Source organism: Ruditapes philippinarum, unplaced genomic scaffold, assembly GCF_026571515.1.
Source record: "Ruditapes philippinarum isolate M1 unplaced genomic scaffold, ASM2657151v2 ctg2946_1_1_1_1, whole genome shotgun sequence".
NCBI lineage: Eukaryota > Metazoa > Mollusca > Bivalvia > Venerida > Veneridae > Ruditapes > Ruditapes philippinarum.
The window spans coordinates 6,783-33,666 of NW_026856303.1; the positions used below are offsets into that span (position 1 = coordinate 6,783).

Here is a 26,884-nt window from a genome sequence, read left to right on the forward strand (position 1 = left end):
TTTTCTCACCCTGTGACAAAAGTTTTAAAAATTTCCTCCCGCACAAAACGTTTTAATTTTCATTCTTCACAAGTACGTTGTAAGACGAATCTATACAAGGCGACAAGGAAAATCTGCCATCCCGTCTCTGTTTTATGATGACAACGATAAATCACGTAAGTCGTTCATTCATTGGATTTAAAAATGGCGTTCAAAATAGCGACGTTAAAATTCAATATTCATAAATGGTCTAGTTACTCTTATAACTATATTCCAGAGTGAGTAAACATTAATAAAACAAATATGTAAAAAAACTCTAACGGCAATGAACATTTATTTCCCGATTTGTATCTGCAAATTTGAAATGTCATGCGTTTTCACGATGATAATTTTTTGAATAATTTGTAGGATTTTCAAGAAATCGTTGTATTTTTGATGAATGGATTAAACAAGCAGCAATTGGCTTTGAAACGTGTCAAGGAGACCAAGTGCTTTACCTGATAGTTATTTGACAGTCGTTTGCATACATTATCTTCATATATAACGTCTTATGATTTGTTATTTTTATTTGTATGACAGTTCTAGATGAATTATTAAATAATTTATTTGTTAATTAAGCACATGGAATAAATAATAATAATATGAAATTAGGCAAAGCCTATGAACGGGGAAGTTGTTAAAAAAATTCCTTTCATTCTTTCTGTTTTAAAGGTGTCATTTGGTATTACATGCACCACTTCTGTTTTCACTCGGAAGACTCGACAATTATTATAAATTGATCCGAAAAGTTGAGATTTGTTCTGTTATCGGAATACTCCGCCTATTATCATTGAGTTACACTGTAAATGGCGGCGCCCAACTAGAACTGACACTGAAAATTTCATTGATAGGTATAGAATTCTATATTTTTTAATTGTTTTTTATTTGATTTTCTTTTAAATATACACATGTAGTCTATAGCCGGGTAAGCCAAAGCCCGGACCCGCTTCGCGGGCCCGGACTTTGACTTCCCCGTATAACAATAAAAAAGCTTGTTTTCGTCAATTTAAAGAATCAATGCAATTTCTCACTAGAACCCTGGCGTCTTGGGGTGTGTGTTTATATTTATAATTTTATTTTTGAATAGAGCATAATTGCCTCACTCTTCATAGAGCATAATCGCGATGAAATTAAAACTATGTACATGCGCAGCAATTGGTTTCCTCTTTACAGTTAAAAATTGTCTATTTACATCTTTTTAAAATCTGGTAAAAACTGGCAATGTGTCTAGTTGGTGGTTGTGTGTTTTGTCAGCGCCGACTTGAACCCCTCCAAGGTTGGTTTCTCAACAACTTGTATGGGTAGGCGATTCCAGAGGAATCTGAGGATGATGGTGGCCAGAAAGAAGCTGTTCTGGTACACAGATTTCTTACAAGTGAGCTGGCTGAGTTGTTGTTGGTTGCCTCTTGATGTTCTTGCATTACGTAGTGGGGGATCTGGTGTGACGTCTACAAGGTCATGCTTGATCTTGTAGAGCATGGTGACTCTTGCCATGTCTCTTCTCTTCTGTAGAGTGGTCCAGTGTAGTGAATTTACCATGTCTGTGACACTGCTCTGGCGTGAGTAGTCGTTCTTGACAAACCGTGCTGCTCTTCTTTGTACCATCTCTAGTTGGTTGATGTGGCTGTCCAGCAGCAGGTGACCATACAGAGGAGGCATACTCAACGCTTGGCCATACGTAGGTGTTGTAGGGCTTTGGCTTTTTGGCATCTGGTGGGCTTGACCGGATGTTTCGGCGCAGGAAAGCTAGGGTTGAGTTGGCTTTTTTCGTTATATTTGTCGATGTGGCATTTCCCAAGATGGGTCTGGTGTGATGGTGACTCCATGATAACTTGGCCTGGTTGGTTACGTTGAGGGTTGTCTAGTGTATTGTGTAATGGGAAGATAATGGGGTTCCCCTCTTGGTTTGGTAATTGGGATGACTCCTCCCACCTCAAAAAATATTTGGGCAGCATTGGGAAACCCCATTTTGCCATTAATTTCCCAGATTGGAGACTGTCAAGGTCATCCTTGTAGGGCACACGGGCATCCTCCTGGCTCTCGCTTTGATCGTCCTTCGAGGAGACAGTCTCAAAGCACAACAATTGCCAGTTTCCTGGACTTTTATAACCCCTAGAGGGTAGGTCGTTTGATGAAAGCAAGGAAAGACAGAGGACCTAAGACGCTGCCCTGGGGCACTCTGGAAATGTTGAAAGGGGATGGTGGGAAAGGTGTGGCCCCTTTCCCAGGACCAACGCGCCTGCGAGTTCTGCCAAAAAAGGAACCTCGAACACCACCCATTTTAAAATGTGTTGCCTCTGACCCCATAATTGTCTAGTTTCATCAGCAGTCGTGTGTGTGAGACCTTGTCGAATGCTTTTGCTGAAAATCGAGCAGGATAGTCCATCTATTTGTTCATTTTTGTCAGTCCTTTGACAAGGTGTTTCACAGTGGTGAGTAGCTGTGATTCACAGGAGCGACGGCGTCGGAAGCCATGCTGGGAGTCAGACAGTATGTTGTTGTTGTAGAAATGAGCCATGATGTTGCTAAAGATGATATGTTCCAGGATCTTACAAGAAGATTGATGTGAGAGAGATAGGTCTGTAGTTGGATGGTGTAGATCTGTTTCCTTTCTTGAAAGATTGGGGAGACATCAGCTGTTTCCAGTCAGCTGGGAGTGTACCACTGTCTAGAGAAAGCTGGTAGATTCTGGTCATGCCTGGGGCAAGTTCCTTGGCACCAGAGCCAGAGTTTTGAGGGTCTATGGTGGGAACTTTATCTGGGCCTGCAGCTTTGTGTGGTTTAAGTCCAAGGAGAAGCTTGAGGACACCCTTCTCTGTCACAGTAATGTGGCTCATATCTGAGATATGGCGTTTTGGAAGTTGTGGCGGGTCTGAGTCATCTTCCTTAGTGAAGACAGAGGTGAAACTGATCATTAAGTATGTCAGCTTTCTGTTTGCTTCCACTGAAGGTTATCCGTCTTTCTTCAAAGGTGCTACTCCAAAGTTTTCTTTTTTCCTTGATTTGATATACTGCCAGAAGACTTTGGGGTTTTCATGGTCCTCACTCGGCATTGAGGCAACATGGTGGTCATGTGCACGCCTACATGTCAGCTGGGCTTGGCGCTTGATAGTTATGTATCTGTCCCCAGTCATGTTGGGTGTTAGATCAGCCTTGCACGCTTGAACCAGCGTTTCTTCTGCCGTGTGATACGTCTGATGTCTCTGGTAACCCAGGGTTTGGTTGTATCTTTGTGATGTCTGTCTTGCTGGCACCCTCCTCTGCAACTATAAAGTGTGCATCCGTGCTTAAAAAGTGTCCAGCAATCTTCAATGTTTGTGTCAGTTAGGTTGAGGATGGTGTCAGAGAGATTGCTGCATTTCTTTTTCATATTATCAATGTTGGCCTTACCCCACATGAGTAGAGTGTGTTTAGGTGGTTTCAGGCGGGGGGCACACATGTTCATGTCGATAAAGACTGCATGGTGGTCGCTGATGCCGGGCATGGGGGAGCATTGGTTGACAAGATCTGGTCGGTTGGAGAAGAACAAGTCAAGGATGTTGTTGCCCCTGGTGTGGAAATCTATCATCTGGGTTAAGCCAAGGTCCGGTTCCATATGCAGAAAGGCTTCATTGATTGACTTTTTGTATTGATGACTTTGTATGGTGTTATTGGTCCAATTTATATCAGGCAGGTTGAAGTCTCCAGTGATCCAAATAGCAGATTTTTTGTACACATTTTACAAACTTTTGATATGGTGTCCAAAAGGTTGTGGGCATAAGATTCATTGTTGTTTGTTGGTCTATATGCTGACCCTATAATAAGTGATTTCATTGTTAGCACATTCTATCTTAACAAAGACAATGTCACATATGGAGTCTACTTCAATTCTTTCATGTTTGATGGTATTTTTGATTAGGATTATGCTACCTCCATACCCATCACGTCTGTCTTTACGATGGATGTTAAAATTGCTATTTGGGGGAAGAATTTCGGCATCATGGATGTCAGGCTTGAGCCATGTTTCGCATCCGCAAAGGATATCACAGTTTCAGACTTCCCAAAAGTTAAAAAAAACTGTCAGACATTCGGTCTGACAAACCATGAAAATCTGTCGGACCGAAACGAAATCTTTCAGACCAAATAAAATTGATCAAAATCAAAGAAAAACTTGTGTTTGTATTTCTAAGACACTTTTTGTTTTTAATTTTTTCGCCGTAAAAATCGGCACATTCCGTACAGTGCATTTTCATCTCCTCCCTGTTATACACCAATGATTCATGGTCCTCCTTCCATTTTTCATTAAATTTTGTCTCAGGTCTATCCTTTTCATCCTTTTATTGCTGTTCTGCGCGCTCCTCTGACGAAGATTTTCGTTTTTCCCAGGTTTGGCAGCTTTAGCGACGCCATTTTGTATACATGCTGCTTGGATAAAAGCCGGACATTCGGACCGATCCGGAATAAAAAATCGTCGGACCTGATCAAAATTTATCGGACATGTCCGTCGGACCGACGTATTTCGGGAAGTCTGCAGTTTATCGAATCAAGAAGGTTCCAGAAGCTGGCCCTTTTCTTTGAACTGGTTATGCTCTGTATGTTCAGACTGGCTAGACGGATGTTGTTGGTACGAAGCTTTTGCTTATTTCTGGCTTTAGGACTTGAGCATGATGGTATTGGTGCTTGAGCACTTTTTGAGCTTGATGTTGAACTACTAATACCTGATAGGTCAGATATGTTACATGAGGAGATGCTATCTGGGTGCGAGATATCACTACTGTTTATCGAATTTAAGCTGGCGAGATGGTCTGATGGTATAGTGTCTAAAGATATTGACTCAAATAGACTTGTTGAGAAAACAGGTACCCCACATGAGAAGCATGTGAATGGCAGGCTATCAGATTTAGTATATGGGAGAAAATACCTCATCATTTAATCCAATGCAGGTGGTGTGGAACCATGTCTCACAGTCGTCACATCGTATGGAGTTTTGGTTCCAGTCACATTGGTCCAGTCACATTGGTCCTTGCAGACACCGCATGGGAAGTCATCGATGTGTCTTGGGGATGAAGGTGGCCCTGGATTGAGCTGGGTATCAGATGATCTTAATATCAAAATAAATGCCAAGTATCTCAAATATCCTTTCTTGTTATATTGGTGGACAAACTTTTACTGTCAGTACAATTAACGCAATTATTAGAGCCCAACAATAATATATTTTCGGTGGTGTTTTTCATTTTAAAGGTATTGAGTATTAAACTTATTGAAAAAAAAGAAAACAAGAGGGCCATGATGGCCCTGAAGTCGCTCACCTGTATATAGGCCCCCAGAGTGGGGCCAGTTTAAACTTCAGGGTTTTTTTTTTTAACAAACTTGGTAGACACCCATTTGTAGATGTTTCATGCTAAACATCTAAGGTCTAACACGTTGAGTTTTAAAAAAAAAGATTTTTAAGTTTTAACTATACACATATATATAGTTAAAATCAATGAAACCCCTAAGGCGGGTACAGTTTTGACCCCAGGGCTTTTATTTGAACAAACTTTGAAGACATTCACTAGAAGATTTTTCATGTTTAATATCTAAACTCTAGCTGTTTGTTTTTTATTCAAAGAGGATTTTTAAGTTTTTGCTATACACATATAAGGAAAATTAATGTCCCCCGGGGAAGGGCCAATTTTGACCCTAAGGCTTTTATTTGAACAAACTTTGAAGACACTAACTGGAAGATGTTTCATGCTTAATATCTAAACTCTAGCTATTTGGGTTTTTTCAAAGAAGATTTTGTAAGTTTTTGCTATACACATAAATAAAATCAATGACCCCCGGGGCGGGCCAATTTTGACCCCAGGGCTCTTATTTAAACAAGTTTGGTAGACACCCATTAGAACATCGTTCAGGTTCTTTATAAGGAGATTTTATTATTTTTTTAGTTTTTACTATATGCATATAGGGAAAATCAATGACCCCCTGGGGCGGGGCCAATTTTGACCCCAGGGATTTTATTTGAACAAACTTGATAGACACTCATTAGAAGATGTTTCATGCTAAATATCTTAGCTCTAGCTCTTTGGGTTCTTTAAAAGAAGATTTTATAAGTTTTTACTATATGCATATAGGGAAAATCAATGACCCCCAGGGGCGGGTACAATTTTGACCCCAGGGCTTTTATTTGAACAAACTTGGTAGACACCCATTAGAAGATGTTTCATGCTTAATATCTTAGCTCTAGCTCTTTGGGTTCTTTAAAAGAAGATTTTTTAAGTTTTTACTATATGCATATAGGGAAAATCAATGACCCCCTGGGGCGGGGCCAATTTTGACCCCAGGGCTTTTATTTGAACAAACTTGATAGACACACACTAGAAGATGTTTCATGCTTAATATCTTAGCTCTAGCTCTTTGGGTTCTTTAAAAGAAGATTTTTTAAGTTTTTACTATATGCATATAGGGAAAATCAATGACCCCCTGGGGCGGGGCCAATTTTGACCCCAGGGCTTTTATTTGAACAAACTTGATAGACACTCACTAGAAGATGTTTCATGCCAAATATCTAAGCTCTACCTCTTTGGGTTTTTTAAAAGAAGATATTTTAAGTTTTTTCTATTGGTTGCCATGGCAACCAGAGTTCTGCATGGAATTAAATTCTTTGAACAATTTTTAAAGGTGACCACCAAAGGAACATTCCTGTGAAGTTTGGATGAAATTGGCTCAGCGGTTTATGAGGAGATGTCATTTAAAGTAAAAGTTTACGGACGCCGGATGAAAAGCGATCACAAAAGCTCACCCTGTCACTTTGTGACAGGTGAGCTAAAAAAAGATTGTTAATATTATAATTATCATGTAAACTACAGTTGACTCTCAATAAGTCAAAATCGCTTTACTCAAAATTCCGCGTTAGTCGAAGAATTTCTAAAGTCCCGTCAAATTTCCTTCTTTATCTTTGTATTTTAACTCCGCTTAGGTCAAATTTTGACTTACCGAGACTCCTGTTTAGTCGAAAAGAAAATTTGGTCCCGTCAATTAAAGTCCAACATATTTTCATTTCAATTAGTCGAAGTGTGAAAACAGACGACTGATCAAAGGTCGGCGACATCAAGGTGAGATGTTGTCACTCGTGATTTACACGTTTCATATATTTTTTTTAATTGGTCATCATGTATTATTAACACATCGTATAAGTGGCTTTAATCCGTATCAGCACTTAATTGGTTTTAACAGTTAGATAACTAAATTATAATTTAATTACATTTCTTAAGAAAGGTGACTCGTGCCAGTATGACGGGTGTTAGTCAAATAACAGCCAAGGTATTGATGTGTGTTATCAACGTAACTGACATTTGTATAATTAATGTTCCGTCATTTTGCATACATTTATTTGTACTTCCGGTTCACGATAGTTGCTACTTTCGTTTTTCGTCCGATGATCAATTAAATCAAATATAATTGTATGTTTATGTTTCACTATTTATATACTGTATTAAAATTTTGAATGATATATTTTTGTTCATTATGATTTGTAGTTGTAAGTAATTTACCGTCATTTCAACGGTTAAATATTGCAGCATTGCCGCTAACAACAATAACAAACCTACTTCTTTGCACATTTAATCAGGCACATGTATATATACATGTACGACTGTCAACGTAATTGCGGCAGTTCCACGTTACTCGAATTCCGTTTCTCTCGAAGTAAAATGCCCAGTCCCTTGGATTTCGAGTAACCGAGAGTCAACTGTATTTCAATTGATGTTAATCAACTGCAACTTAACACTCATTTTTTCTTGTAGTATGTAGATGACAAAGATCGATATTGATACTTTCTTTACTGTAGCCAACATGGCGATTCATATCTAAAAAGGAAACAAACGAACACAATCGCTGTTTCTTTGTTAAAATCCTTGCTTAAAGACATAAAACAACATATGCATTTTTCGACAATACAGTGTGTCCTGGCTAGCAGTACGTGACGGCCCGTACAGCTAGCCACTTCCGTGTAGGATAGCTCAGTTGGTTAGACCATTGACTGTCACTCCTGAGGTCCCGGATTCTATCCTGGGTAACACCCTTGGGATTTTAGAGACACTTTCAGTGTTTCCCACCTATCTAGAGGTGTACTGGTAAGAAATCACGGTAATCCTCGCATGTATCAGTGCTATACACTGGACATGTAAAATAACCAAGGGGTCTTTTCAATAAGAGCTAGAGACTGGTTCTCGGATTCCCTTGTATCTCATAACTTTCTCTGAAGTGACTAATCTAAAGTCATGTCTACGTCCCTGCGAGGGGTTTGACATTAATAGAAGATAGACAGATAGGATAGATTTCTGAGCCCCCATCAGGCATCAAGATTCAGCACTTATACTCACTGCTACTAGTAGACAAATTTCATGTTATTGTTCAAATTGAATTAAGGCAAAGCCAATGATCAGGAAGTCTGTTAAAAAATATCGTTCATTTTTCTGTTTTAAAGGTGTCATTTACTATTTCATGCACCGCTTCCGTTTTTATTATCAAAATTATGTAAGTTTGTGTGATAATTTTACAGTAAATGGACCCAATTGGAAATAAGCTGTTATCTTAATGGGCAATCCTAGGGTAACATAAAACATACTAATTAATTAACTTTATAATCATTTTTGTGTGTTTTAATATATATGCAAGTTGATATATGTGATACTATTGTATGTGTTTATGTATATTCCCTGAATAAATCGATACAAACCCTGGATATTATTAATAAGACAAAATGTAACGTCATTGAGGTTGCTCCTTTATCGTAATACCCCACCTATTATCATAGAGTTACATAAAAATGGCAGTGCCCAACTAGAAATGACACTGAAAATTTCACAGATAGGTATAAAAATCTATATCTTTTTTTAATTTTAATAGGTTCTTTATTTGTTTTCCTTAAACTGGACAGGCCAACACTTTCCCCATATTAAATCTGTAAATAGTAACGAAATACAGGTAATTTGTAAATGGTTGGCAAAAAATATGGTGGCTGATAAAATGCAAAATATTGTAATTTTATATGTATAAATTTAATTACAAACTTATTTTTCATAAAACAGCTTAGAAAAAAAACATTAGAAAGGTCTGTAAACTCATATTTTTCACATTAAAAAATAATTTTTCAAAACTTTTTCCTTTTTTCTTGGTAAAAGGTTATTCTTGTTGCTAGAAATCTATTGAAACAGCAGTTAAAACAGCATCTTTTTTTTAAATCCAAACTGAAAATCTGTGTATATTTAAAAAATATCAATATAAAGAGCTTTCAAGTGATATAAGATTCTAAAAACAGACCCACAAATAAAAAGTTATTAGAATTTTAAAATTTTGCTGCTATATAATGCATATTTATAAATATTGGCTCCTTTTGCCGGTAAATAAAATCTGCTTAATTCCTTAAGCAGGTGTTTGTGATGTCATCAGTCAACTTGTCTATAAAGTAAAGACTGCAGACTATGAAACACTTTCTTTAATTTCCTGTCTAACCAATCCTAGCTTTATGTTTGCCCCATTGTTTCCGTTTCTGAACCAGGATGCATGCTATATGGTTGGTTCTTCTTAAGTTGCTGCTTTTCTTTGAGATATGGGTAGATTTATCTCATGAATGACTGTATGGCGGAAAAATGCATTTGAAAAGGTTATATGTATTATAATTTGTTGTTAAAAAGTTGTAAATATTGTAATAATCAAATAATTTGGCCACGTGTCCTGTTTGTTTACATACTTGACAATGTTCAACAACATGTCAACCTGCTGCGTTTTGTGTGTATTGAACAGGTGCAACTTAATTTCACACCAATAATGGGCCCCAAAAAATTTGCACTGAACTATCAATTGAAATATAAAAGATACTGGTTAACCAGTATGTTACAAAACATCCATTTATGTTGTAACTATTGTTCTTAAATTTAATTCTGCAAATTATTCTATTTTTAGAAATATATATGTTGACAAACCAGCTGATCAATCTTCCAGATGGTCATCAGATTCTAATCATCCTCCACAGGTTAGTATTATAATATGAGCCACGTCACAACAAAACCAACATATTGCATAAATTGCCACCAGCATGAATCCAGACCAGCCTGCGCATCCGCGCAGTCTGATCAGGATCCATGCTGTTCGCTATCAGTTTCTCTACTTGTTAAAAGGTTTAAAAGCGAACAGCATGGATCCTGATCAGACTGAGCGGATGCGCAGGCTGGTCTGGATCCATGCTGGTGGCAAACCCATTATGTTGGTTTTGTCGTGACGCGGCTCATTTATATTATACATTGATTTACATTTATAACCACTAGGGGTGTAACAATACGACAAAAACCGTTTTGCAATATATTGCCATTTTGCAGAAGCGTATTGCTGCTATTGCAATATATTGCAATATGTATTGTCGTGTATATGTTTTGATGTAAAGATGGATTAACATTATATATTATTATTATAATATGTATATATTCTAAGTAGAAACTTAATTAAATTGTAAGGACTAAATAGAAAGTAAAGTGTCACACAATTCGATAAACAAAACTAGTCGCGCGTGACATTTCACATCTGGGCAGCTTATGTAAATTATGCGGCCGCTTATTGACTTATAAGTGTACTTGTTGTCAGATATTTTTATCTTGCATTGGCGCCAATAAAATGGCGCCAATTAAAGATTTCATACGAAATTAGGAGGCAATTAATTGAAAATTATGATTTTTATAAAATACTGGTTTTCCAAAAATTGTACCGCGGTACAAAATTAATTTTTTCATATTGTAATATATTGGTATACCGGTAAACCGTTACACTCTTAATAACCACATTAAATATACAGACTATTGAGACTTGTGATTATAATGTTTGAGTCAAATGTTTTTCCTTTGGTGACATTAGATATAATTTTGTTGTTTTAGTGCTATAAATTTTTGTTCATTCCACCACTGACTTGTGTGCAAAGTTTGGCATTTATTTATCAAAAAGTAGCCTGTGGAAGGACAGTTTACATATAATTCAGGGACACTTGCTAATGTTACATTGGATTGGTAATGGTATATATAATTATGTCCAAAAAAAAAAAGGAAAAAAAAAGGAAAAAAGCCATGTTCATTGGACGAAATAAATCTAGATTGATTTTTGAATTTTATTTTCCTTAGTTTCTGTTACTGAAGCTGGAACAGGCAGCAATTGTAGATTCAATAACATTTGGGAAATACGAAAAGACCCATGTATGTAACCTGAAAAAGTTTAAAGTGTATGGTGGCCTAAGTGACGATCATATGATAGAATTATTAGAGAGGTGAGTGTGTTGTCAGCTTCATTTTAGATCAGTGTTGTGGGTTAGTTACATAAGAGATATTAAATGAGTGTAGATTTAAATACTAAATTTATTGAACAAGCTGAGTAAAATCATATAATGATCACCAGAGGCTCACATAATATTGTTTATTTAGTTGAATATTCATGACTTTAATATTCTTTTTATCACATATCTAAAATAGGAATGGTTTACAGTTAAAAAGTGTCACTTTTTTATTGATGCGTCTATAGTGTAACGCCATTAGTGAGCATTAATTGATGTATTATGCAAAAGTCCAAGGTCAATAAAAAAAAAATGAAGTTGTAAGTATTGATCATGTAGTCATCATGCATTGAGGGATTTTAATGTAAAATTACTATCAAGAGACTAGGCATCTGTAATATTTTGTGACAGTACCAGCCTTGTTGTGAATTATACTTGCACAGTGTCTCTTCTAGGATTTGAAAAACAGGGGGGATTTTTATCGAAAAGTGAAAATTTATTACATTTGTTGATCTTTATCCTTCTTTCTATGTGTAAAATTTTTCCCCATTCCTCTGAAAAAACGGGAATTCTCAAAAATATGAGTGAATCCCCCCATTCCCCCTCCTAGAATAGACACTGCTTGCAGAAAGTATGTTATCAAATTGTGTTGTGTTAGAAGATATTTTTTAATTTGCTGATGGAGAGAGAGAGAGAGAGAGAGAGAGAGTGCAATATAATTGTTTATGACTTTATTTTGATTTCAGTGGATTGAAGAATGACCATATACCAGAAACATTTCCCCTGAAGAATGAAATAGACAGTAATCATTTTCCATGTAGATATATAAAAATAGGTAAATATTTCAATCCCAGTATTTTGTTATTTTGAATAAGTATACAATCAGGAAATTAGTTAATTTTGGATAAGGTTTGCTTTCTTTTCTTTCAGTATTCTGTTTTTCAACAATCTTACAGCACTTGTCTTTATTTCAGGTAATTTATATACATAAGTGTTTTAAGCATAATTATCATGTTTGCATATGATTCTGATATTTTTTATAGAATCATACATTAAAGAAATGATTTTTCTACATATTTGTTTAAAACCATTAGTGCCTAATAGATTCATGTTAAAAACTAAGCAGTGCAAATGTTTTTTTGTTTGTTTTTTTATCATAGAGAAGTAACATTACATGTGACTATGATTTCCCATATCAAGGGGATATAACTTTTCTTGCAGTGCCACTTCAGACTTGGGGTCCAAGTTTTAATTTTAGCATATGGCATGTTCAACTGAATGGTATAGATGATCCAGATGTTGTTAAACCTTGTATGAACTGGTACAATACAGTAGGTATCATTTGATAAATATTGTTTTTATTTTATAATACTGCACATTTTAATGTCATTTTTCATTGACTAATCATGGCATTTATATAGTTTTATAGACACAACTGCTGTGAATTTATAAAGATATCTCACTTTTTTGCTCTAAAAAGAAGTATTGTATTATAAATACTTTATAAATATTTCTGGTTATATATAAATGATTATTTGCAATATAACTCAAGCTGCTTATATAGGGCCATATAACCTGTCAAAAAAAAATCTTTATAAAAATATATTTCTTGCATCGTGTGCACTTTTATGCGGGAACATACATAATAATTTATGTCAGAGGGCATATTGATTTTTGTTCTGTTTCATTGTTTGTCCGTCTGTCTCGAGTAAAGACATCTTTAACATGGGCATAAGATCATCTTTTGTGTAGGCTAGAGCTACATACTTTGACAAAGGATACTTTTGGATAATAACATCATTTAGATATATAATACTTATAATGCTTATGAATTTGACCTTCAGTGTCGAATTTCGGAAGTTTGGCAATTTAAGCTTAACTTTGTTTTATTTTAAGATAAACTGGTTTTGTATATGTCAGAGCTTTTTGTTTTATAAACACATCTTGTCTAGAATTTTATTTTGATGAATTTCAAATTTGTCGTTTTTTTAAAAAGTTTATCTCACATTAAAAATTAAGTGAGGAAAATTTTGATTTTGTTTTAATTTTGTATAGTATAGAGAGAAAGAAGCAATTAGATTATGCCTGAAACATTTTCGTCAGCGACAGTATGTTGAGGCATATGAGGCGTTACAGAAGAAGACACGGGTAGATCTAGAACACCCAATCCTAACTGAGCTTCATGGTCTACTGGTTACACAGGGAAATTACGATGCCTGTGAAGATCTCATAACTAAAGCATGTGAAGGTAATTTTTGTAGAAATAATTTGAATATGCAAACTTGCAAATGTTGCTTGTTTCATAATCATAAACATTTTTATGAACTTTGTGATATCAGTTTAAGATTTAGATTTTATATCTGCTTGTGCTTATAGTTTACAATATTACTTGTTCCTTGTCATGGAACAGGTGAGCGATTTCAGGGCCATCATGGCCCTCTTGTTACATATCCCTGCTAAATTTGTGTAATGATGTCTTGCTTTAAGAAATAGAAACATTCATTGTGATTTTAACAATTCAATATAAATGTGTCAAAATGATCAGGAAACAGTATCGATTGTGGGTAGAATGCTCAGTGTGATGGACTGGCTGTGTTCCAAGCTGATATTTTCCCTTTAAAGGTAAACAAGTGGTAATGTATCAAATGAACCTGAAAGAATATTGTAATACAAGAAGTGATATGTTTATGTTTTCTATGCTCAACTTTAACCTCATGTTTATTACTTCAGAGGGTTTGTTTGAGCAGTACATAAGTGACCAGGATTACAAACCAAAATGGACAGCAATTGAACCTGTAAGTTCAGGTATGAAGATTTCCTATTTTGGGAATGTAACATTCAAAGCGTTTTTATCTGATTTCTGATTATATTTCATTTTCAATTTAGGCCCAAATTTGCTTGTCTTCCTATTATCATGGTACACTTTGATAATCAAGTGAATTTAAAGCTGCACACCAGATGTGCCAAAATATTTCAAGAAATTCAATTTTTAGAAAAATGTATGAAGATCTTAAGAAAAGAAAAAAAAAGATTCAATACTTAATTAATTATTTACATGTTATGTGCAAGTAATGACCTACAGTAGAACTTCGGTAAGTCCAAGTTGAAAGGACTTACATAAAAACTTCAACACATCGGGACTTTGACTCATGGATTGTTCTCAATATCATGACAAAATGTCAACCCGTTGTAGCATACAAAGAAGTTACAAAAGGCATAACAATAGGAAAGGGCGATAACTAAATAACCTTACAGTAAATATTTCGCGTTAGATTATCAAGCGACACCGGATCACTGAAGTTCTCAAATGAAAGTAGTTCTTACTGTTTACTTTCAAATACCACTACGGCAATTTGAATGGTAACAAAGCATTTTATCACACATTTAAATGCATACAAAGTCTGTTTGAACACACGACTGTGTATTAACACCTGTCACACAAGTTGATCGGTAATCGTCTTTGTGGCCAGATAAGGTGTGAAAAAATGTCTCGAGACCGAAGATGACAAAAATAGTAGGACTTTGACTTATTTGTGGTAAATTGTATTCGATTTATTCTATACGAACCACAAAAAAACTTCGACACATCGAAAAATTTGACACTTAAAATTTCGACTCATAATAATGTTTTTGAAAGGAATATATCGGGCAAAAAATCAGGTTTTTCATTTTACTTCGACAAATCGAGAAAAATCGACTAATCGAAGTTTGACTCATAGAAGTTCTACTGTATTTTGCAGTATCAATCACTATAATTCTTCTGCGTTTCTAACACAGTAAGAGGTATTTATATAAATATTTAGACCTCTTTTGGTAGTTTACATGGTTTGCAATGTGTAAATTACTTTCTTTGTTCACTTCACAATATTTTACTTTTAAATGTATTTTCAAAATTTTCATGGAAATTGGCATGAATCTAGAGGCATGCTGCTTTAAGAGTTTTAATTTTGATAATAATATTGCATTGTACATCCTTAGGGTCAGAGAGTACAGATTGTCGTCCAGGTATGAGAGGTGGACATCAGATGGCCCTTGACATTCACACAGGTACGGCATTTTAAAATTTAATGAAGAATAAATAATGTGAGCAACACATAAGTACCAAGACATATTTCATTTATTTTAATATTGACTGTTTTCATTTAGTGATTTCATTTATTAGTTTATTTCAAGGTAATCTATAACTCTCAGGTTAATAACAATCATCAAAACAAATAATATTCCAAATGTGCATGTTTGTAGTGGGGAAAAAATAACAGAGAGATACATGTAATTGACATATTTTTAGATAGAAAAAATATATCAGTTTGTGTTTGTTTAGATTTGGCATTGTGTAACATAGACATTGTGTATATTTCAGAGAGTTTATATTTATATGGTGGCTGGGACGGCAACCAGGACCTGGCTGATTTATGGTGCTATAATTCTCCAAACAGACAATGGACGTGTTTGTCTCGGAATGCAGCCGAGGAGGTAAGTTTGTTATATAAGGTGAAATTGTATTTGATAAAATATACACCATCAGTAATGGAAAAGTTTTAATCCAATTTGAGAAAGATCAAGACTTACTGTGTTTGACATTGTTCTAGTCATGAACAAATATGAAAATCTGGAGAAAGAGTAATCCCTCGGATGCATTAATCACAATAAAATTAAATGAAAATTGCGGACTTGGTTTGATTAAGTCTGTACATGAAAAATAATGAAAAAGTGCAACATTCCTCACATCCCCTAGCACCAGATTGAGGGGTACTCGATTTTCAACACTTTTAAGTGCTGAAATCAAAGTTCACCTTACATTTTGCCAGCCTGTTTTACAGATAAGTTCGTGCTGTAGCTGTTTTGTCAGAACTTGCTAGGGATTTTGAATGATTTCATATGAGGATAACAACAAGCCAGTTTACCAAAGGATGATGGTTCTACACAGGCAATGCTTTTGTACATGGTTTACCAAAAAGACCTTATTCCTATCAGACTACAAATAACTCTATGTACCAGTCAAATGCAAAGTTGAAGTTTATGTTTTGTATTTTGTTTTTCAGGGTGGACCCTCTGCTAGATCGTGTCATAAAATGTGCCTTGATTATGAAAGAAAACAAATTTTTACTCTTGGTAGATATCTAGACTCTTCAATGAGAACAGAGGACAATTTAAAGGTAAAAATTGTTAAATACTCTATATTTTGTTGCTGAATGTCAAAGTTGTTGACTTTGCATAACTTACTCCTCACTTCTTTGGGTTTGAAACAATCACTCAGTGATAAACAGTGGCTGCTATTCTGAGGGTTGAGGCATCAGAATTGCAGCCACCATTTATCCCTGTGTGATCTGAAGAGGCGACTAAATGGATTCCAATTACTTGAGTCTATACATCTCTTAGCTGCAGCAGATGAGGTGGTTTTGACCCCTTGTGTTTCTTTAAGTTTGTAACACATGAGGTATACCAAAATCATCTTTTCTGTTTTGCTGTTGTATGACCTAAATTATGTCTGTGCACCATAAAATCAAACAAACAAAAACTTGTACTTCCATCAGGATAAGGATGGAAACAATGGATAACAGGTTAAAATGCATGTAATTATCTCTTTTTTTATTCATCTTTATATTTTCATTAAGCATATAAAAACAATTTTACACTTATGTGATTATCATTAGTGCTTAGAAATTACATTATTATTATATCATACATAGGTATTTTTGTGATATTTGTATAGCTGTAAAAATAACTACAATAATCAATGTCTTTGTGAATTCTGAAATAAACAAAAATCTCAGTGAAAAAAGCATGAAATACATAATATATATAATTTGAATTTTGGACCACTTGTACACATCTTTGTGTGAAATCAAAAGATCACTAGGTACATGTATGTTTTGTTTTCAGAGTGATTTTTACATGTATGATATAGAAAACAATAAGTGGATGTTAATTACAGAAGACACATCTGCAATGGGAGGGCCTAAGCTTATCTTTGATCATCAAATGGTTATAGATATAAAAGAACAAACACTTTATGTATTTGGTGGTAGAGTTTTAACCTGGTAAGTTGCATATGCATATAAAAAATCTTTTGATTTGAGGTATTTTTAGCCACCACCTGTGATTGATTGATTGATTGATTGATTGATTGATGAATCTTGATGTTCTGTTTTTTGCTCTGTGTGTCTGTGGAAAAGTTGTTCATGGCGCTGTCATTGTTAAAGTTAGCGCATAGACATTACATACTGTATTACCTCTATGCAAGAGGCTCATTTTGAGGTATTGAAAAATTACCCCAACTACTAAGTAACATGGAACTTTTAAAGGTCATATTTTTAAAATTCAGGAAATTTCACAATAAGTTCTATTCAATTGGAATATGTGAAATTGAGTTATGTGAAAAAATCTTGTCTAAAAATTAGTTTTGTTATAGGATATCTAACCTCCATTTATTTTCTTGGTAAATGACGAAGTAAGCTTCAACTGGTTTGAAAATTTGATATATTGATTAAGAAATAATATATCCCAAACTGTGATTTTATCGCTCAATAAAATCACTGTTTGGAGTTCGGATGCACGGAATTATATCAAGCGATAAAATCAATGATTTGGATATATTAGTTCGATTCTAACACGACATTAACAAATACATGCTACCATACCTGATATTAAGCTAAATTCCGCCTGATTTGTTTCCATACTTATTTCAACGCATCGCATTTTTAGTGGTTACGTGAAATGTAAATAATGATTATGTCACATGTCTAAATATAGAATGTCAACACTGATTTTATTGCATAATAACACATACTTTCGGTTCTTCTATGTTCAATAGGGAAAAATGCGGGTCGTGTTAGAATTGTGTTTAATATTAAAAAGAAAAAAATTGACAGACTGATGGTTTCAGATTTTTTATGCCTTAGTACTTAATATCTTTGAAGTCATACAGATTATACACTATAACAAGTAGTTTTCAGGTGTCACTCACAGGTTTTAGTTTGTATTCAAGAAATTGATCTTTAGGAGATAAATTTGTAATTATTGGTTTGTTATCTGGAAAAGCCTGTTTTATGGTAAAAATTATACTAATATGGAATAAGCTAGCCTGAAATTCCATGAAATAATGTACATAGAATATAAATAATATCTCAATTAAATTTTGTATCATGAAAACTTGCAGAAAGAATGAAATGAAAATGTTGATAATTTCAGTACAACAGAAGGGGAGAGAAATGTTACTCCACAGTTCAGTGGATTATTTTCATACCATATACCAACAAACACGTGGACTAAATTACGAGATGACTGTGCAGAATTGAGGTCCAGAATAGGTCACTCTATGTTGTTTCATCCTGTAAGTTGACTTAGTTTAGTTTTAAACATATTATTTAAGTTGAATTATGATAAAAACTTTAAAGTTACATTATGCTCATTTTTTTTGGATGTCAAGCTGAGCAGAGTTGACTATATATTTCAAAAGATTGACTGTTATAATGGTTATTGACCAATAATTGACACGAACATGTTTAAGATAAAATATATGAACTGCCTTAAAAAGACTGCCCCACTGTTTTGAAAATCGAACATACAATCTGAAAGCTATTTTTAGATTTTTTCATGAGTCACATTGGTTATGAAATAAACATGTGAAGAAATACTAAGTATTAAATTGAAAACAACTATGACAAAATGTGAAGTTATTTCGACTTTTACCTAACACTCACTTTTACACTTGGATAGGCATAATTAGGTGATTATTGTTGTAAAATATACAGGCAACTAACCCACACACAAAATTTCCAATATTTGTACAGAGATCTGCCGAGGACGCGATTTTGCGCCATTGGCGCTAAAAAAATGAGAATGGCGCAGGAAAATCGGCAGCAAAGGGCCATGGGCGCATCTAAAATCTGTGCCAGACTTATAAGAAAACAAAACTGTCTGCTGGGTTATTTTAAAATTTAGTCATCCAGTCAAAACTAGTACCAAAAGCAACATGTTACCCATGCTCCTGTAATTACGCATATTCTTGAGTTTATCCATTCCCCTATAGCTTAAATTGTCCATGTTATCTACTTACCGCAATTCTTCTCATAATCCCTTTCCCACACAGATACTCATTTCTACTACCGTAAATTTAATCCAATAAAACAAACAAACAAATTATACAACTACTGTACTTAATATTTAAAATGATTATCGGTCGGTAACTGTTTTACAGTAAAAAAAGTGTTGCTAGTTTTTAATGTTTTTTTTGGAAATGCGATTCGGTAACTACACAGAGGGCATACAAGGGCAATATATATCTTTACAGTGGTATTAGGACTTATTTATGAACATTTTATGGATTTTATTTACAAGTAAGAACAGCCAATTTTTTTAGTTTTAAAAAAGTTTGCTCTCTCTATATATTTAGTATATTAATTGTTTCATTAATTAAATTTATCTACACAACTTTTTAACAGTTATTTTGGTCAAGTTATTATTTTCCCAAGGTTGTCATTCAGACCAAGTGGCCCAGGGCCCCTAAAGATTAAACAGTTAGAAGAGATAGGTCACAAATACTGGCATGAACAACTGGAACTAATGCATGTTAGAATTTAATGTGTTATATCGTTACAGTATAATCTGACAGGTGTTCAATTTATGGAACCTTCCTATCTAATTATTCACCTTTTTATTAAAATTTATTTACCTTTTACCCCTGAGATTCTAAAATTTGGACTGGGATAACATCTTTCTTCCCCTTGTGTCTGGTAGACTGGTTTAACGAGTGTGCATGTGTGGGACACCATTCTAGTTTATTTTGTATATATTTCAGAAAAAAAACGTGCTTTTTTAATCTTTGCTGGGGCAAAGGCAAAGGAAAATTTTTTAAAGTTTCGATTTTGGGGGTATTAGTAAATGGGTTGAGGGTTATCTTCCGACGGAAACCAAAAGAAAGTGTCAGGGGTAAAAGGGTAAGCCCGTAATCCGGCTATCAAATATAAGAAATTTCCTCAAAGATCTAGCAAAAAATCAGGGAAAAAATTTTGTTATTCGCATCAATTAATCTACATTAATAAGCTGATTTAAGAAAATTGGTGGATTGGTATTGAAAAATTGTCACTAGAAATTTGTGTATGTTGAATAATTGAAATTTCTGTTATTCTTAAATTAAAAAAGGAAAAACACATGTAGTTTGATCCAGAAATTAATGAAATAGTATATTTTACTATTTATTGCTTTAAATTTTGCTGTACAATGCTAAGGATAGAATCAAAAGGTTACCATGATTTTAAAGTTAAAAATGTAATTTATGTCTCCATGATGAAAATTTATATTTTCATTGACATAGAACTACAGTTGCTGTAGAAGAATTGTTTGTTTTGGGGTATTCATTGCTTCACAAGAGTTTAAATAGGCTTATGTTGTTTTATTTTTGACAAAGAACTAAATATAAAAGATTAAATTAAGTAAAAGTTTTCATAATTTGTTTTCTTTAATTTGGTTTTAAAACAATAGGCCATTATATTGTTGACCACTTCTATAAAAATATTGTTTTACAGTTCCTGCAGCTGGATTTACACAAAGAGCAACACTAGATCCTGACACAGATGAGATACATGTACTATCTGTAAGTTATCTTTGTACATTCTGACATTGTCCCCTCAATGAGAGGTCGTTTGTTTCATTCTTGAGCATTTGCAAACATCTTTGTGACAATTTATGTCCTCAGACATTTAGTTTAATGGTCATTTGTCTCTCACAACTAAATCAGAAATCTTGTCACAACTAAATCAGAAATCTTGTGGGATTAGTAGTCTGTCACTTGTGGAGAAATTGTCCAGGAAAATTGGTAAGGTAGATTGACCCTTAAGATATGATAACAATTTTGTTGAAATTGGCCTGAAAACCAGTTAAACCAACAGTTTTCAAGTATAATTTTGCAGGGATCACATTTTTTTGGTGACTAGGGCAAAATAGTCACGTTGTCACTGCCCATTTAACCCAGTTTGTATAGACAATCAGCAACAAATTGGCTCTCATTTGTACTTAACATTTCTTGTATACTAATGAAGAGTTTGGTCTTCATTTTATATGAGAGCTTTAAATCATATTTAGTATTATTTGTAACATATTGCATATATTTCACAACTTTTTATTTCAGGGTCTAAGTAAAGACAAAGATAAAAGAGATAATGTGAAAAATTCATTTTGGGTGTATGATATAAATAAATGTAAATGGTAAGTTTTACATGTTTCTAAATATATTTTGTTTCACAGATTCTGTAGTAAAATAATTGAAGTGTAATTGAAGTACATGTACTTGTTATACAGCAGTAAGAGTGAAAGTCCTGTAAGGGGCCAAAGTTTCATTTTGGACAAATCCTTCCAGCAAGTCTGCAGAAACTAACTAAACCTGCTAAATGTCTTAAATGGACTTGTCTAGTTTCCATTTCTTAAGATGTCCATTATCAATTTTGGGGATAGCAGGATTGAAATTTTAAGTAGACAAGTCACTAGTATAGAGCCTGGTCAGACTGCATGGTTTTTAAACAAAAACTGAAAACCAAAAATTAAAGCATTTCTGGGGCATAATGGGCCTTGAATCAAAATGATAGTATGTTTTCTACATTAATGTTTGGTTATATAATTATATAAGATAACTTGTGTGACTATTTCAGGTCGTGTATATATAAGAATGAGAATACTGGACAGCAGTACTGGACTAAGATGCAGCATGTAGAACCTGTTCCAAGGTTTGCCCATCAACTTGTATATGATCATGTCAGAAAGGTAAATATTGACCATCTGAAGAAAATATTCTTAAAATTTGCTTCATCACAGAGAATCATAATTATAACAAACAAATTGACAGATACATGTAGGTTCGCTATTGTATTAATTCCAATGTATTGTGCATTATTGACATACTCACATGTAGGACATATAGCTCTTAGTTGTGAAAACATAAGGTTATTTTAGGTCCTTAGAAAATTCTTTTGCATCATGAAACCTTAGAGATATGTATCACTATAAAACCTTTCATAATAGATGTTTCAAAGTGAATAATTGTATTTTGAATAATATTTATTGTTTTAAGGTGCATTATTTATTTGGGGGCAATCCAGGAAAGGAAAGTCTACCTAAAATGAGATTAGATGATTTTTGGTGCTTACAGGTATTATATATGTTGTTGTGATTACAACTGCTTTTTAAACACTATTGAATATCCTTCTTTGGAATACTAGAAATATTATTTCTGCAATTTTATTAACAGTTTAGGGTTGAATTTACTAATTGTGTTAGGTGTTAAATAGATTTAGAGTGATATTAATACATTCTTTTTGAAGATATTTTGAAATATTTGTACAGTTGAAACTTTTCTTGAGACCAATTTTCAAAAAAGAATGGTATTTACATTTGAAGTTGATGAAGATGTGATCAGTCTAATATTTTTTTTTAGTTTATGTGAATTAGCAGGTATTAAAGTTATTCTAATTCTAGTAAAGATATTTAGGGTTACTTTTGGTTGAGTTGGGGCATAAAGATTTAGCCGCCTATCTAACATTTTGTCAGTAGATTGGCCCAAAAAAAGGAATGTAGGGGCATCTGTGTCCTATGGGAACATTTCTAGTTTCTCATATTTTGAATTATATAAATTATTGTAATCTTTAGTTCCAGTGTTTGTCTGGCTGTTAAATTTTTTTATCCAATCTAATTTTTTTATTTTGATTTTATAGTTATGCCGGCCATCTCCTGTAAACTTATTGCGGCGATGTAAATATTTAATGAGGAAATACAGATTTCAAGAATTATCAAGCCAGGACCAGCAGAAGGCCATGTTATATTTACAGCGAGATCTAGCCGCTGTGATAGACCATAATAGTGAGGCTGAAACACAAGAGGTTTTTATGTTTTTTACATCATCTCTGTTTGTCTTGTTTTTTACATCATCTCTGTTTGTCTTGTTTATCATAGCTTATGGAAGGTTGTTGTTCAGCTTAGGTGCCTGCTTGTACCTGATATATTTCACAAAGGGACACTAGGGTCCTCTTTTACCAGTAACATTGGAAAATCACCATATAACCTCTATAATATTGAAGAGAACATTGAAACTCAAGACAAAATTTTCTTATTCCATAAAGGAAAGATAACTCAAACATTGATGATAACTATTTTTATCGACAAAAAATTTATTCAAGATTGTGTCCCTTGGAAGAGGTGGGCATATCATTAAATAATTTAAAAGAAACAGAATTTTATATCCAATACTTAAGTATACATTATTTTGATTATAATTTAGAAACTAAGAAAAATTAAAATGCCAGTTATATATGACATGTACTTAGTAATATGTAATAATTGTCTCTGACAAAATGACATCTTTGGACTTTGGAATTAGTATTTATTTTAATGAAAAAAGAAAAGCTTGAAATAGCTTTCTATCAAATCATATATGATCTAATTGCTTAACTTCAGCATGTTTCTCACTAAGTAATATGGAGCAAAAGTATACATTAAGCAAAAATATCAAAAACATAATGTTAGATTTCAATAAAAAAGACAGAATTAGTTTTCCTTTTGAATATGAAATTTATATGAAAAAGATTGTTTATTTGTTTTTCTACATTTCATCTATAGCTTCCTAGTAGATGTTTTGTTATTGTTTAAAAATGTTTTAAATTTCAGTTTCATTTGCTTGCTTCCACATTGTTTTCGAGTGGTTTAGAGGATGAAGAAATGTATGATAGCCAAAGTTCTTGTAAGTTTCATACTGATGATATATACTCCTATACTGCCAATGTTTCATCAATAATTTTTTCCCCACATATTCAAAACAAATGATTTGTACTGTTTCTTGACTCAGTTAATCAAATTTATTACTTTTTATGCAATTCATGAATTCAGAAACCTAGCTAAACACTGTTTTTCGTACTTCCTGTACATAGCTCTGGGGAATTCACCTAAATGGCTGCGCCATTCGTGAAATATACCTTTTGGTGCTCACTCGGTGAAATATATTCCGATCTCACACTGAACTAAACAAATATCCTCTATTTGTTTTTAAAAAACATGATTTAATATCATTGTACAAATAATTCCATGCTGAAATATATATTTGTTAATACACAAGATTATGCAGAAAATATTAATTTATTATTGCAGGTGCCACTTCAACTGTTTTAATTTAAACAATTTAATTTTTTGTATAATTTGAGATAGGCAGTAAAGGAACATTGACAAATTTTTAACACATCATGTCTTTCCACTTCAAATGTTAATAATAAAACGTAGAAATATAACATAAACTTTATAAGCTAACATACCAGAAAATGGTGTTTAGCTAGGATTTCATAAAGGTAGGTCAATTTTGACACATTTGGAGCTAAACATAGCTAAAAGATGCGCAAAATTTAAATTCTTCACTTAGGTTTTTCTGATATGGTCGGATTGGAAATAAATATTCATTAAGATTTTAATAACATTTAATGTAGGTCTATGACAATGACTTGTGTGCAAAATTTCAGATAGTTTGCTCACTTCATTTTTCATGAATAGTCATTTTTATTGTGTGAAGAAGACCTAAAAATTAAAAGCATTTTAATTTTAAACTCTTTCAATTAAAACCTGTCTAAAAATGGACATTATATATTTCACCCCCCCCTTCCCCCCCCCCCCCCTCATAAAGAAAGAAAGAAAATAAATATTATATAAGAGCTAAAAATACAACAAAAATAAACAAGAACAGCTCCCCCTCATTAAAATGTTGGAGAAACAAAGATAACATATGATGATTGATGTTGCTAATTAGTTGTTATATTTTACAGTCAGTGAATCAAATACATCAGAATCTTACCATAAAAGGACAGAATTGTTTGATTTACTCGTAGAATTCTTCCCTGAAAACATGACTCAACCCAAAGGTAACCTTGTCGATTTAATACCACTGTGTTGATGACATTGGAGGCAGTTTGGAGAATTCACCCCATATTGGGGGCTATCTCTTGCTGTTTCTTGTAACACACAAGACTTTCTGTTCAGAAATTGGTGAACGGTGGTGGATATTGGTGATGAAATTTGTGAACTGTTCAGAATACGAAGATGATTGACAGATTAATTAACTTATAAAGTGGATTATTCGGATGATCTAGGAAATTTGAAGATTTTAATAATTGAGGCATGAATTGTATTTAAATTTTTATCACTGCATAATGAATACAATCTGGAAATAAAAGGATTTGATGAAATATATATTTACTCGTGACAGTTGAGAATAGTGACGTTTTTCGATAACTTTGAAACAAATTATTTGAAACATTGATGATTTGGATTGTGAGGTAATGAATTGTGAAAAGTATTATTTGTGAATAATGGGCATTTTTTTAAAAAGTGAAGTTTTAAATGCCTTATTTGATGAACACATGAAAATGAAAAAGTGTTTTCTTAAATTTTGACACTGGACAAAAATATCTGAGAAGGCAGGGCACCTTCTGACATAATGATAACTTATTTTAATTGTGATTTTTTCTTTTGCTTTTATTAGAAGCTATCAGAAGGAATTTATAAGAATGCATTTTTTTTCACAAGAAATTATCAGAAATGTACTAAGTGTTGAGATTTTTATCATATTATTTTTATACCAAGATTAATTTATAGGTCAGAACAAGCTTTAATGTGATCATGATTTAGACAACTACCGCTAAGATATTACCCTTGTGGTTGGGAAGTACAATACATTGAATATGTAGTGATGTTACAGTCTGTATGTCTGTTCATCAGTATGGTACAATCTTGCATATGCTTTAACTCCACAACCAATTGTATGATTGGAATGAAACCTACACTGAAGTGGTTGTCATAAAGCCTTTTGTGGTATTGTCTTAGATATACATATAGGAGAAATCCCAAGGATAAATCATTACGGTTTTACCATATGGTTTTCCTTTAACTACAGAAATGTTTTATTAATGACACTTTTTCAGATAATATTAATTTTTATTATATACTTAAAAATGAAATATTGAGAAATATTGATTAAATAAAATGCGTATTTTCATTTTCCGTATTTTCACTGTAAAAATTTATTTTTCACTGCAGTGAAACATATTTTCCGTATTTTCACTGGTGTCTTGCCGGACTACTTTCTTTTAAATTCTGCCAGTACACAAAATTTAAAAAAAAATCTTGCAAATTTTATAGCAAAAAAGAGAAAAATGTATATAATAAACAGAAAATTCAAGTTTTTTCTAAGAATACATGATTTATTTTCATCTTGTGGCATGAAAATTACCATATTTCACTCGTGGCTACCGCCACTCATGAAATATTTATTTTCTTACCACTCGATGAAAATAAATCATGTATTTGTAGAAAAAACTTGAATATCCTCTATATATGCATTTGCCAAAACTTGATTACTTTTGTTGAATTATTCTGTCTTCATGTGATACATCCAATTTCTTATCTTAATGTTATTTTTTTTCATTGCTATTCCCCTTTTCAAGATTTCTTTTAACTTTGGCATCAAAATAAACTCGAGGAGGGTCAAATTTACCATTTACAGGTTATGTATCTAGATCATTATTGCATTACATATATCATGACACATACTTATTATAGGATAAA

The 26,884-nt window shown here is 33.4% G+C and overlaps 1 protein-coding gene across 1 annotated transcript; it reads left to right on the forward strand.

Moving 5' to 3' along the window:
• The first annotated feature begins 169 nt into the window (after window positions 1–169).
• LOC132746166 (muskelin-like) lies at window positions 170–26,441 on the forward strand. Its single transcript, XM_060735243.1, has 20 exons — window positions 170–257; window positions 9,946–10,015; window positions 11,148–11,290; window positions 12,040–12,128; window positions 12,515–12,624; window positions 13,349–13,541; window positions 14,024–14,098; window positions 15,272–15,340; window positions 15,654–15,766; window positions 16,336–16,449; window positions 17,177–17,334; window positions 18,485–18,626; window positions 19,895–19,907; window positions 20,821–20,888; window positions 21,423–21,499; window positions 21,940–22,051; window positions 22,359–22,436; window positions 22,999–23,163; window positions 23,948–24,020; window positions 25,087–26,441. Exons 1-20 carry the CDS (start codon window positions 184–186, stop codon window positions 25,212–25,214), a joined length of 2,064 nt encoding a protein of 687 aa, XP_060591226.1. The 5' UTR covers window positions 170–183; the 3' UTR covers window positions 25,215–26,441.
• Window positions 26,442–26,884: the final 443 nt, after the last annotated feature.

Coding starts and splice junctions, on each gene's coding strand:
- LOC132746166 (XM_060735243.1), top strand. CDS start 184: ATGGCGTTCAAAATAGCGACGTTAAAATTCAATATTCATAAATGGTCT. Junction 10,016..11,147: donor ATTCTAATCATCCTCCACAG/GTTAGTATTATA, acceptor TATTTTCCTTAG/TTTCTGTTACTGAAGCTGGA. Junction 20,889..21,422: donor ATGAGATACATGTACTATCT/GTAAGTTATCTT, acceptor TTTTTATTTCAG/GGTCTAAGTAAAGACAAAGA.